We start from the raw sequence: 13,920 nt of genomic DNA, 5'->3' as shown, positions 1-13,920 counted from the left end.
GGCTCCTCCAGGCACAGCCTCCCCTTGGGGACAGTGGGGCAGAGATTCCCAAAACACAGCCCTGGGCTGTGGGACCAATGACAGAAGTGACACTGGTGCCCAGGCGAGGACAGTGCCCAGCGGTGCCCTGTCCCATGCTGGACAGTTGGCCCATCCCCAGTGCTGAGCCCCTTTACAGAAGCAGGAGGAGGGGGGGGTGCCATGCGACTGATTTATATGTGGCGACAGATAATTACAGCCCTTCCATCACCTGTCAGGCAGACAGCCCAGCAGAGCTTTACCCCGCATTTCTGGCTGCCCATCCCAACGCATAAATCTCCCCAGTGCAAAGCGATAAATCAGGGGGGGCTGGGGGAGCGGCCCCAGGCAGGTGTCCCTCCTTGCCTGCCCACCCAGTAATGGGCACATAGGTAGGAAATGTCCAGGACGAGGTGGGGACACCCGGCGGGCTGTGCTAATTACAGGCGGCAGGTGGCATCCGACGAGCCGTGATTTACGGTCCGGTCCTTCCGAGAGCTGGGGCTGGGTCCCTGCGGGGCCGGGGCCAGCAAAGCTCCATGGCCATTCCCAGGGCTCTGGGTGGGATGAGGGCACCACAGAGGCCGTGGGTACAGCTATGTGCTCAGCTCTGTGTCTGCTCTATGCGCACGGCCCAACCTCCTGCACCAACAAAGCATCCCCTTGGCATCACAGAGAGGCATTTCCCAAAGTCTCAGGCATTAAATGACCCCAAAAAGCTTTTTGCTCCTGAGCCAGGCTCACTGCTTGCAGGGACTGGGGGACCAGAAGACCACTGGGAGAACAAGAGGGTCATGGTGAGCACAGGTGGGTGCTCAGAGCTATTTGCAAGCTTCATTTCCCTTTGAAGTCCTGCTGTCTTGTCCTCTCCACTCCCTGAGGCCCTGGCTCCTGATTTATGGGGTTCCTGAAGCAGAGGCACCTAAATTAGCTCCCACTTCAAAGAGCCAAGAGAAGAGAAGGGCAATAGACAAATAGCCCCGCTAATTGTGGCCATTGATCAACCCCACTGTGGGATGATCAGATAAGAAGGGATGGATAAAGGGGGCCATGTTCTCCCGGGGCTCGGCTTCTGCACCGGTAGCCCCAACAATTTGTCACAATGATTCTCTGGGGCCATTTTTCAAAACATCGTTACCCCATGTGCAGGAGGGCATTTAGCAGCTGCTCTCTAATGAAACGGTGGGCAAAGGGGCAGGGAATGAAAATGTGAGGGGCCCAGCCCTCCTGATGACCTCCATCCTGTGGCTGGGAGACATGGGGATCGAGGAGATTTAGGAAACAAGCTGTGGGGAATAAGGAGACTTGGGGTACAAGGAGATTTGGGGCACAAGGAGCATCATCTTCCCCACCAACAAGAGCAAACACGGGGCAGGCCCAGCAGCACAGACCCAGTCAGCTCTGCCCCAGCCCCGCTGCTCCCGGTACCAGGAAGGCAGGAGGCTTCAGCTCCTTTGCTACCTGCCCGGTGCTGTGACACTGAGGGACGTGGTTAGTGGGCATGGTGGGGGTGGGATGGGGCTGGACTTGGGGATCTGAGAGGTCTCTATATGGGAGCATCCCCTGGGCAGGGCCAGCACCTGGAGGCTGGGATGGAGCCACGTGACGGCGGTGGGGTTTTTAGGGCCGGCTGCCTGACCCCAGAGCAGTGTGTGGCAGCCCTGGGGGAGGCAGGACCACAACAGCACCTCGCCCCGTCCTGCCCACCACAGCCATGTCCCGGGCAGCTGCAGCACAGCTGGGAGAGTCGGACGGCTCAGAAGAGGAGCTGGAGCGGGGGGCTGCACCCCGAGCATGCTACAGGCAGGAGATGTGGGTTCCTAAAGGGAGGGATGCAACCGCCTGCCTGGGGAACACCAAGGAGATGAAGGTGAGGAAGAGGAGCAGGCCGGCACGCTCCAAGGCCAGGAGGATGGCAGCCAACGTGCGGGAGCGCAAGAGGATCCTAGACTACAACCAAGCCTTCAACGCCCTGCGGCTGGCCCTCAAGCACGACCTCGGCGGCAAGAGGCTCTCCAAAATCGCCACTCTCCGGAGAGCCATCCACCGCATCGCCGCTCTGTCCCTGTCCTTGCACTGCTGGCCCTGTTCTCACTCCGAGTGCCGCAGGCAGGGTGTCCGGGACGGCCGCCTCGGGCCCCCCAGTGCTACGGGGTATGGCCGCTATCCCCCCGAGAGCCAGCTCCAGCACTACGAGAGCCCGCAGGAGGATACCCCAGCAGCCAGCCCCGTGTTTTACCCCGCTGGGAGCCTGCAGAAGCACACGAGCAACCTGAGAGCCCTCCCGCTTGCACCGCTCCCCTGGCAGCTGGGGGGGTTCCAGAGCTCTGGCTACCAGTGCCTCCCCATCCACTGAGCCACAGAGCGGAGAGGGCGAGGCAGGGCCGGGAAGGTAACAAAGCGGGGAGTGGGACGGGACTCTGCGTGGGAGAGGTGGGACACGGAGCTCGGCTGCGGTGCCGTGAGCTCAGCAAAGCCTGGAAACTCAGAGCTGGGGAAGGTGGAGGAGGTTGCTTTCTGCTCGAGGAAGGGCCAGCTCTGCGGTTTCTTCTCTTGTGAGGTTTCTCTGCTGCAAATGGTGACAATTATTTATTCTCTATTGCTTGCTTTGTGAGAAAACACGACTTAAAAACCCATCACCAGGGCACTGGCTGTTACTGTGTGCGAGGTGGACAGATGGTGCGTGTGGATCACACTAAAGCCCCTGGCTCTGGTTCCAGCTGATGAATTAGGGGAGCGGGGGCTGGGAAAGGTGAACTCGGTTGTACTTTTCATGGTAAGCCCATTGGTGCACATATTGGTGCCCAGGCAGATTTGCAAGCCCGGTCCAGGAGGGAAGAGAGACAGATGTCCACCCTTGGAAAGCCCATGCTTCCTCCTGGTGACTGCAGAGTGGCTCTCTGGGATGGTCTGGTACCGAGCTCCTGGCTGTGGAGAGGGGGGGGCTCAGCCCTCAGCTCCTCGTGTGCCAATCCTCCTCCTCCCTTAGTCCCGGGGTGGGGTGGGGGAGCTGGGAGATGAGCCTGGCAGAGGAAAGCCCGGAGCAGCCAGGAGAGAGAGCTCTCTGCTCAGCAAAGGATCCTCCTCCAAGCGCTGCCGGTGTGAGACATCTTGGCTTTGATCTCCAGCAGATGTTCCCCTTTCCAGGAGGGCTGCAGCCATGGCTGCTGGAGGAATCCTGTGTCTCCCATCAGCATCCCCTGCTATGGGCGAGGCTCTGCCTGTGCCAGCGTTCACACACCGGGGCGTGAGCCCAGGAACACCAGGACCCGGAGATGTGAAAACCAAACCAAACCCACGCCCACCCTGGCACTAATCCCTCTACACCACATTTCTATTTTCAGTTTTTACCCCACATTTTGGTGTTAAAGCAAAGCAGATGGAAATAAATGCCCGGAGAGGCGGGAGCAGGGAGAAAAGAAAAAACCCTTGAGACCATCGAGGCTCTCAGCTTCACGGTTACAAAACGCAGATCCCTTTTCTGTCCGGAGGCTGCGGGCCGGGGGGGTGCTGGGGAGGGGCCGGGGGACAGCGGACTCTTTGGGTCCCCGCGGAGTGAAGGCGGGAGCGGGGCGTGCCCGCAGGCGGCACTCCCTGCCCGGGAATCCCCCGGCAAAGCAGGGACGGAGAATTCGGAGCCGGTGGCAAAGAGCTGCCGTTGGAAGGCGGCTCTGTGGGCTGCCACCGTCCTCCCTCCCGCCCCTCGCAGCGCGTCCCCGCTCCCAGGGGAGCTGTGATTTTTGCAGGACGCGCCCCAGCCCTGCAGGTCCTGCACCCGCCGCTCGTGCCCGAGGATCGGAGCGCGGGGGGCTCCGCGGGGCGGGACGGAACCGCACGGGGGGGCGGGTGGGAGGATCCCACGAGGGATTCCCCTCCCGCCTCAGCCCTCCGCATCCCGGCGAGCATCCCCTCCTCGGGAGGAACCGGGCCAAGCCGGGGGCGGTGCGCGGCCCCGCTCCTGCCCCGCGGGCAGAGCCTGGTTGGCCCCTCCTCCGGCACGGCCTCCCGCGGGGCGCCGAGCCCCGAGCGCAGAGCGGCGGCGGCGGGGCGAGCTCCGAGCCCGCTCCGCCGGGCCATGGCGAGCGGCGACGCCGCGCCCGCGGGCTCGGGCTCCGGCTCGGGCTCGGGCACGGTGCTGCCCAGCCGCCTCCAGGAGACCGAGAAGCTGCTGGCGGCCACCGAGGGCCGGGAGGGCCTCCGGGGCTCCAAGTCGTTCACGGCCGCTCTGGCCGGCGAGGCGGAGCGCAACGGGCACGGGCTCTCCTACAAGTCGGTGTCGGTCGGGCACCTGGAGGCGGCCCCGCTGTCGCCGTCCCGGCTCAGCCTGGGCAGAGCCTCCTCCACCGCCACCAGCACGGCGGCTCCCGACCAGGGCCGCCCGCGGGACTACCTGGTGCTCGCCATCTTCTCCTGCTTCTGCCCCGTTTGGCCCATCAACGTGGTGGCCCTCGTCTTCTCCATCATGGTGAGTGCGGCCCCGACGGGCGGCACCGGGCTGCGGCGCTGTCCGCGGTGCTGCGGCGGCTCGGGGCGGGGAGCGGCCGGGCGGGGCTCGGAGCTCGGGGCTCAGAGCTCGGTTCTTGGGGCTCGGGGCTCAGAACTCGGGCGTCAGGCTCAGATCTCGGGGCTCAGAGCTCGGATCTCGGAGCTCGGAAGGGTTGTGCTGCTGCTCCCATACCTCGACTGGCGCTCACTGGGACAGCTCACGGAGCCGTTCCTCCGTGGGGACAGCCCAGGCTGTGGGATTCAGAATTTAGGATGTGCGACGTGGGATTTGGCAATATGGGATTTGGAATTTGGAACGCGTGATTTGGAATTTGGGATGTGGGTTCATTCAGGATGCGGGATTCGGGATGTGGTTTGAGGCACACCCTGCCCTGACTCCATGCCCTTTCCTCTCCCGGTGGCCATGGGCAGCCCAATTCCCAGCTGGGATGGAGCAGCGAGGCACAGATGAGGGCTCTCCCTCTCTCCACCCCTTAGCAGCCCAACCCAACCCTGCAGCACCGGGGGGACCCGGGCAGGGGGCTCACTCCTGCTCTCAGGCACTTCAAAGGGAGGGAGGCTGCACCTGCAGCTCCCACAGTTGTCCCAAAAAAGCCATTTTCTCCATTAAATATCCCCCACGCCTCAGCAAACACACCGACATCAGAACAGGGGAGAAGAAAGGCAGCCGCCTCCCACTTGTCTCAGCAGAGCCTCGCAAGCACGGCCACCCCCTTCCCCTGCTGCTGCACAGCCCCCGGCCACCCTCCCCACCATGCATTCGTAACGGAGGCAAATCTCATCTTTGAAAACGCTCAGGGAAAGCCATCCCCTGCTCTCCACCCCAAAATACAGAGGCGTCGTTCCCCACGGCACAGAACCAGGGATGTGCAGCCACCCTCAAACCCGCGTGGCACCCGGGTATCCCCCCATGCTGGGGGGCGGGCGGCCTTCCCGCAGTGTGCTGACTTCCCACTAGCTCTGCAATTGTATTTTTTCTTTCCTAAGTCAATGCCTTTTTGCACATGAAAGCTTTGCTGGGCAATAAGCGGCAATTGGAGAGGGAAGCAAATGAATGCTTTGTGGAGTTAGTGTCTCATAAATCATTTTATTTATTTATTTTTCCAAACGCTGCTCTCAGATCCCCATAGGGCCCAGGGCCAGGGGTGGGGAAACAAATGAGCTCCTGCCCCCAGGCTTTTCCTGCTCCTGGTGGTCTTGGGGAATTGAGCAACCTGGGGGCTCCCCCGCTGCTCCTGGAGTGCGTCTGCTTGGCGAGGAGCGAGAGCCCCATGGGAGCACAGAGCTCACCCAACAGTGCCCAGCAGCAGGAGCAGGTCAGGGGGAGTGAAACAGAAAGCGAGAACCCACACCGAGTAAAACGGAGTGCCCCAAATCCGTACTGCTGCCACAGAGCAGTGTGGGAGAAGTCAAACTGTGTGTTATTCATGTAAATGGTGCATTCATCTATCTCAGTCTGGCCGTGATTTATACCTCCCTTGGAATGTTTTCTTCAACCAAATGCAAGTGTCAAGGATTAATGACTGATTGCGAGTAACGGGTGGCACTCAGCAGAGCACATCCAAAGCCAGTTCATAAATGGAGAGAGGCTGCGGCCATTCGTCTTTCTGCCCCTGGGACTGGCACTGGGAAGTCATTGTCTTCGTTTCCAGTGAGACCACTCGGGCTGTGCTGATGGTTCTCCTGAGCCGTGGCACTCACCTGGCTCCATGCGTTTTGCTGAGGGTCCCTTCCAGTCCCCAGCTCTGTGCTGGGCCGTGTTCCCTAAAAGCTTCCCCGTGACACCCCGTCCCTTGGCACCATGCTGGAACAGTGCCCTTTGGGGCTCCTCCACGTCTCGATTAATAAAGAAAATGGTCATGGTTTTTATGGAGAAAGAAAATCATAGGGTGGCTGATAGGAAGCAGCTCTAATCAAACCGTTCCAATGAATAATAGATGTGCAGTACAAACGCTTGCTAAACACGCCACGCTGATGCTGATGTGTTTTTCAGAATTGTTCGGGATAAACGATCACTAAACACTTCCAGAAGCTGTAGTGATAAATATGTCGAATCTGTTAGCCCATATATTTTCCTTGGAAGGCAGCTAGAGCTGCAAATATGTTCCACCGCAATCTAACCCACACCCTGCAAAAACATTACACTTGGTTACAAACATCTGAGCCTATAAAAATCCCAAATGCCAGGAGCTGTCAGCAAGCAGCTCTGGGTCCTTGTCAATCCCCGCACAGCTGTGTTCTCCCCTGTCCCTCTGCACCATCCCATGGGGCTTAATTTCCTCCCCTCCTGCTCTACAATGCAAACAAGCTCTTGGCTGCGTGCCGCTGATTTTTGGGGTTGTCTGCCAGGTGTGCTGGAGGAACCAAAGGGAATGAGGTCTTGAGCTCAGCACCAGTGCAGTGGTTTGGCCACACAATCCCACATCGGTGTTTATAGGGTGATGCAAGCTGAAGGCAGCGTAGGTAATGGAGTTGCATGGGGTTAGAGCTGTGCTGGCTCTCCCAGCTGCTCATTTTCTTTTGTTTTCAGTACAGGAAAGCACACACACAGCGTAGTGCATCCGAGATGCACATTTTTGGAAAGGAACTTGCGGTTGTTCGATACTCTTCCATCCTTAATTCTTCATTCTTCTTTGCCCACATTGCTTCTCTCCCCTGTGCCTTCCCCCCACTCCAAGCCTTCCCAAACAGCTGAGAACATTACCAAAGGGGCATACAGCTCCTTATTGTATTTCTCTCCTTCCCAAACCCTTCCCAGTTGGTTCCACCGAAGGCTCCATCTCCAGCTCTCAGGGCTCCCTCCATCCCCTTTGGACCCCAGGCCACCAGTTACTGCCTTCCCCATCCCAGTCCCTAATTAATGAATTACTTTGGAGACCAAAGTCCCAAATTCCAGTGTTTTTTTTTTCCATAAAAGCTCCAGAGAGGGCTGGATGTTGCTGGGCAGTGCCTGCCGTCCCAGCCCGAGGACATCTCACCCAAATGCAGACCTGAGCCCATTCATCGCCATCCTACCCATGGGGAGCAGGGAACAACCAATTGGCCGTGACCCGATCCACGTACCTTGGTGGCACAGGTGCTGAATTTTGGGGCTGCAGTCTCTCTCAGGAGTCTCTCTCTGTGCTTCCCCTCAGTCGCGGAACAGTGGGCAGCAGGGGGACATGGATGGAGCCCGGCGCCTGGGCCGCATGGCCCGCCTGCTCAGCATCGTCTCCATCGTGCTGGGGACCATCATCATCGTGCTCTACGTCTCGCTCAGCGTCCGAGGTAACATCTCCTTCTTGTTTCCCCAACTCAAGCAGGGACCTCTCCTTTTTTCCCCTGTCCACGGGGCTCCTTGGACAGTTTATGGGACAGCCCCTGCCCATAGGACACAGCATTCCCACCCAGCACGAGGCACTGAGCACCCCTGTGCTGGGCTGATGCGTCCACCAGCAGAAGCACGCATGCAATACACCCCAGAGAAGGGGTTGCCTGCAGCAGGAATAGGACCAGGAGATGAGGTTCTCCCCTACTGTCCCATACAAGCTCCCCCCAGCAAAAAATATTTTGGCTATAACCCAGTGACTTACCTTAGTGATGCCGAGGTGGGTTTGTGTAATGGGGTAAAAGCAAACGGACTGAGGCCACAAGTCAGCCTGCCCAGGGGTGCCATCCCTGGGTGCGTGGGGACCTTCCCAACCACAAAGCCACCTGCTCAGAGCACCTGGGGACATGGGAATGTCACATCTCACCTACTCCATCGCCCAAACCCCAAAGGCATCAGGGGCATCTCTGCTGGGAGCTGCCCTAAGACCTTCTTTTCATTTTACAGTTTCCTAGAAGACGTAGCATGCAGCTGCCTCGAAGAGGAGGAAGACAGCGCTCCTTTTGGGGTTTTTTACTTTCAGCCTTGCAACAAAAACTTGTGACAGCGGAGCCCGTCTGGAGGAATGTGCGTGGCTGCTCCACCGCCTCGTGGGGACGAGCGGGGATGGGCACACGGCGAGGGGACGAGGGACAAGAACCGGATCTGAGCAGAGAGGAGAAGGGGAAATCCACTACCTCATTCCCCTCCAACGGGGTGGGGAGACCACGCTGGGAGATGGACAGGAGGAGGAGGAGGGAGATTCCAGACCGAAGCTTGTGTGAAGGAAAACCTAAGGACGGACCGCAGCATTTTGAGGAATCCTCCTAAGGATTTTGGCACTGTCGTTTTGGGGGGTTTGTTGGTTTTTAAATCATTGGATTCTCTGTCTCTGCAAAAACAAACAAACAAAAAAAAAAACCCACCCAAAAGCTCCAACTGCCACCAGGAGCAGAGCGGCGTTCCACGCACGGGGAGGGCGAGCTGCAGGAGCGCGGCGGTGCTCGGAGACACCGTGGGTGCTTTTGTATTTTTGATGAGAAAAAAAAAAAAACAGGAAAAAATAGACAAAAAAGAGATGATGACCATTTGCATGCCTTTGGGAATGTTCTCCACGTCTGCTCATCCATCCCCCATCGCTCGCAGCAGACGCCAGGGCTGGCGGAGCAGGGCGCTGCTGCATGGGAGCGCGGCATTAATGGGAGGGATCACGCTTTCTCTGTGCACCCACACATCTCCTTCTCCATGCATCCAAAGTGAGGTCAATGCTGCTGGCGCTGAGCATGGGGCCTGGTTAACCTGCAGCGGCGGCACCGAGGTGCAGAGCCCTCCTACTTGCTGGGTCATGTCCATCACACGAGAGCTGCAGCAAGATCCAGCCGTGCTCGTCTCCCCTCACCCCTTTGGGCTTCAACCGAGGGCTCCAGTGGACCTCCAGAGGGACGGAGGAGTTCAGGGTCGTGCTCTTCTCATTACCCCTCTTCTGCACCTTGGACATCTCCAGCACCACCACAGCGTGCTGGGCTCGGGTCCATGAGTATTATTATTTTCTAACGTTTTGTATTTAACAACATGTAAAGAACGCTGACTTTTTGCTCTCCCTGATCCTCCCGAGCCCCCCTGCTCCCAGCCAAGTCTTCCACGCCGTGCAGCCCCATCCAACATCCCTGTTCCCACCGTGGGCTGGTGCTGGCGTTGGCACTTCATTTGGCCATGCAGACTGTGCAAGGTTCCTGTTGCTGTACGTTTGCAGATGGCTCCTGGCTGTGCCCATTGGCTTTGCATGGGCCAAGCCTTCCTTTTGGCAAAACTTCACCGGCGCAATTCCAAATTACAAATGTGGGGGCTGCACCCACAGCCTGCCCTGGGACATGGGGTATTTTTGGGGCACCCTACCTGGAAGACCCCCAAACCAAACCCAACATCTCCAAGGGCTTTGTCCATATGGGAGATGCTCTATACTGTGGTGCACCGGGAAGAACCCCAGAGCATCCTCGTGCTTGCATCCTTCCCAAACTGGGGAGAATGGGGAACATGGAGGGGCAGTGGGGAAAGCTGCTGTGCCATAAATCCTTGTACCATAGGGATGTAGATGGGACCATTCTCTTGTCACTTGTTTAGTTGCTCCTTGTTACAGGGTTTCCTTTGGGTAGAGGTAATCTGAACCCAGGGGATAGAAGAGCCGAATCCCTGCACCCACCATTGATGTTTTTCTTTACATTCAAAGGGGCTGCAGGGACTCAGAGCAATAGCACAGTACTACAGCACTTTCCTGGGCTGTCTTCCCTCCCACCTCTTTGCCTGCGCTTTATTGCAAACTGCAAGCTTCTGAAAACGGACCAAATTCTCCTCCTGCCTTTTGCAACTCATTTCTTGCACGCTCAGGGCTGGGGAAGCTCTGCGCTTGGCTGTGCACAGTGCCCATTGGCACTCGATCCCCTGTCCCCCTTGGAGGAGGGATCCCTGAGGATGAGATGGGTCAGCACATGGGGAAACTGCAGCACTTGAGAGCACCAAATGGAGGATGGAACGCTGCCCTGGCATTACACAAAGCCTTCCAGCTCACGGCCCGAAGTGCTTTGCCACGGCTGCAGCCCCGCGGTGAGGGCTGCGCTATTCTCATCGCACAGATGGCAAAGTTGCTCCAAGTCACGTGCGCGAGCAGCTCAGAAAAGAAAACAGTTCTTATTTCTCCTCCTCAACATAAATAGGAGGGAATGCATCCGCCCTTTGAATCTGATGCTTCCAGAGGGCTCTGTGCAAGCAGGAACCACCTGGGGGATGCACAGAGCCGGGCTGGAGGGGCAGCGGAGGCACCAGAACCCACCTGAGTGCAGAGAGAGCAACAGCTTTCCAAAAAAAAAAAAAAACAACCCATCAACCACAAAGACCCCTCAGCTCCTTCCCTTTTTTTCATCTCCTTTCTGGCTAGATACAACTGCACCACCCTGCACTCTTCAGCACCTCTCTGTGGTCCTCACCCCACACTTAGATGCAGTCAAATCTCTCTGCAGCCACACGAGATGTTTTCCTTCCTTGCAACCCAGCTCCTGCATTGTGCCAGAAGGCGGCTCCCAGGACCAACCGGACCCTTCCCCATCGAGCTCCCCGTGCACTCTGCAGCCCGATCCTGCACACAGCTTTTGCTGGGGGACTCTCTGGGAGCTGCTCTCTGCAGCGCTGTGGTTTCAGCCCAGCTCTTTGTGGGGCAGAAGGGATGCACGGCACTCGGTGTCCAACCGATGACTGCCGGCGGAGGGGAGCACAAAGGGAGGAAAGTGACAGAAGAGCTTTCCCAGTTTGCTGTACTGGGGATGATTTCCCTTTTCCTCGTCATTATTTCCCTCCTTTCCAGTTGCTGCCAACTAAACCCCGACCCCACTCATGCTCAGCCTGAGCCCAGGATGGGGCTGAGCCGTCCCTATGGGCCGCTCCCATCACCTTATCCCCAGTGCCCCCAGCCCCACCCCAGCACGTGGCCGCTCGCCGCTGCCCAACCTGAACTGATTGCAGATTGAAGGCCGATTATTTTCTTTCCGCGTGCACTCTTTCCTTTTGGCAAAGCCAAATTTGGCAAAGCTAAAATCTCCCATGCTTGGGCACAAGCCAAGGGGTCGGGGGGGCGGGGGGGGAAGGGGAGGAGCAGCCTTTACAAAGCCAGGGATGTCCCAGGGCACAGCCCCATCCCTTGGAGCCCAGCTGGAGGAGCGCTCGCCAATGGCACGGACACTCCGGGCATCGCCTTTGCTGGTCGATGTTTCTTTTCCTGCGGGATGATATGGTGTATCTTATATACTTCCTTTGTATTTCTTGGCATGAGAAAAGAATTAAAATGTAACATGCATGGTCAAAGCTGGACTTGCTTCTTCTGTCTAAATGAGAACAGTGTATCAAATCTGAGCCGTTCGTTTAATTATTGCTCCCCATTCCGAGAGCAACGCGGTGTTTGGCTGCGGCGGCATTGCCACCAGACCTCACCTCTGCATTCTGCACAACCAAAGAGGAAGGAATGCAGACACATTCCAAACCCAAATCCTCACGTTACTGATCAAAACCACAGATCTCCTGAACCACACGATGGGCAGCCTCCTCCATCCCCTCCTGCCCATCCCCAGTGGTGGCTGCAGGAAGGAGCCCAGCAAAGCTTTGGGCTGTCGGTAGGCAGCGGTAGGAGCAAAACCTCCTTTTCTGTCTTCAAAGACAAAAGCTGCAGTTGTGGTTCGGGGATCCATCACCCGCATTTCATCCCGAGAGGTGCTGCCTGAACAGCTCTGCAGCACACAGCCCAGCCCAGCCTCCTCCGTGCCCTTCTCCTTTATCACACCACCGCTTCCCCCCGGGCTCTGCACCTCGCTAAGACATTTGGAACGCATTAACCCCGTTTCTTTCCCGTGTCTAGAATTTTCCCAGTGTGATTCCCACCACCCAGAGTTCTCCCTCCACCCGGTGCAGCCGCAGCACCAACCACCGCCCTGGAGCAGTGGGCAGATGGAGCTCCAGACCTCAGAGGTGGAAGCTGACGGCCTCCGCTCTGGTGTTTTGCTAAAGAGAGGGCAGGGCCAAGTGCTTTCGCTCCTGTTTTATTAATACGCTGCTCTGATGGCTCATGTATAATAGATAGGCAAAGGAACAGTGAGAGGTTTACATCCCATTTCCGCGTGGATACGGTTCCTGCTGAACGCTGTAGGCTCTACATTCACCTCTAATGAGTTTGTGTGAGGTTTGGGGGTTTGGGTGAAGGACACGAAATCGGTCATCACTTCCCCACCTGCTTTCCATGGGAGCTCCCAGTGGAGCAGGGCGAGATGGGTGGATTTGCTCTGGCACCCACAACTCCGTACTCTGCCCTTCCCTTCTGGCGGCTGCTGCCGGATCTCCAGGAGATGAGCGCTCCCGTCCCACCAGCTCCAGGTTTCCTAAAATAGAGCTGTAGGGATTCTCCCTGAGCTCAGCGCAGAGATGTGACGACTGATGGCCTTCATTGCCTCCACTCTGCGGGAAGTGGAGCTGCCCTTGGCTGGGAGCTGCTGAAGGACTCTGCCCCTCGTGAAGCTGTAACAGGGGGGAATGGAGCCTTCCCAGCAAAACGCCTCCTCCTGCCAAGTCAGTGGGGACGGCTGACTAGAGGCTGCTGGTCCTAAAGAATTTCTCCTGTTATTTGGTCTCAGGTGCCATTCCTCAGAGCCCCTTTGTCACATCCACCTCGGCTCTGAACACCCACACCCCCGCAGCAGCATCCCTCCTCCCACAGCAGCGCGGAGCTGAAGCATTCCTGGTCGAGAACAGATGAACTCATTCATCCCCCAAACGTGAGCGCTGTTTCTCCTTTACACATTTCTACACCAGAACACAGGTTGGCAAGTCTTCAAACTCCCCAGCACGCCCGGAAACCCAAGAGGAGCACCCCGCCATCCCCCTGCCCCGCTCTGGATGCACCACGGGCCCCGTTGATTGGGGACGGGCGCTGCTGGGGGCCGGCAGCCCCCTCGGCTCCTTGACGTAAGGCTGTCACAGCCTGACTCACCGCCCCACCTCGGCGAGGGCTGCGGGTAAATTTAGCACTGGTGACACACGCCTGACCCAGAGGGAACTCCGCTTATAGCGCAGCGGGGAAACCGCCCGCGCCCCCCAGCGCTGGGTGCCACCGGAGCACGGGGACGGAGCGGCCCACCTCGCACCCGCAGCGCTGACACGGCCCTCTGCTGCACAGTTACTCTGGCATGGAGTGACTTTTCGTGCTGTCGCTGCTCAGCACTTTTTTGGGGGCTCCTCACCGTTCCTTTTTTTTGTTTGTTTTGTTTTTTTTCCACCTGCACTGTTCCTGTGGAGCTCCGTACAAATGTGATGGCTCAGCAGCACGGCACCAACGGAGCCAGCTCAGCACGGGGCCGGGGAGCAGCCTGTGCGCCCGGGCAGCACTGGAAGGAAGTTTCCACTGCACAAACAGCAGCAAAATGAGAATGGGGGAGGTCCACAACCTTCAGCATGAGGCCACCAGCTGCTCCCAGTGCGCCTTCAGAAGGATTCTGAGCCCTGCGTGGGACGGCGGT

General features: G+C 58.2%; 2 protein-coding genes across 2 annotated transcripts; both read left to right on the top strand.

Annotated features, from left to right (window-relative positions):
- BHLHA9 (basic helix-loop-helix family member a9) lies at positions 1,420–2,374 on the top strand. The gene has a single exon (XM_021416227.1). The coding sequence runs from the start codon at positions 1,733–1,735 to the stop codon at positions 2,372–2,374; it is 642 nt and encodes a 213-aa protein (XP_021271902.1). The 5' UTR covers positions 1,420–1,732.
- Positions 4,068–8,475, top strand: TUSC5 (tumor suppressor candidate 5). Its single transcript, XM_021416229.1, has 3 exons — positions 4,068–4,483; positions 7,659–7,791; positions 8,339–8,475. The coding sequence occupies exons 1-3, from the start codon at positions 4,094–4,096 to the stop codon at positions 8,344–8,346; spliced, it is 531 nt and encodes a 176-aa protein (XP_021271904.1). The 5' UTR covers positions 4,068–4,093; the 3' UTR covers positions 8,347–8,475.

Source organism: Numida meleagris, chromosome 18 (assembly GCF_002078875.1).
Source record: "Numida meleagris isolate 19003 breed g44 Domestic line chromosome 18, NumMel1.0, whole genome shotgun sequence".
In the NCBI taxonomy this organism is placed as follows: Eukaryota; Metazoa; Chordata; class Aves; order Galliformes; family Numididae; genus Numida; species Numida meleagris.
The sequence above is the reverse complement of the archived record's forward strand: the minus strand, read 5'-3'. Positions and strand labels throughout refer to the sequence as shown.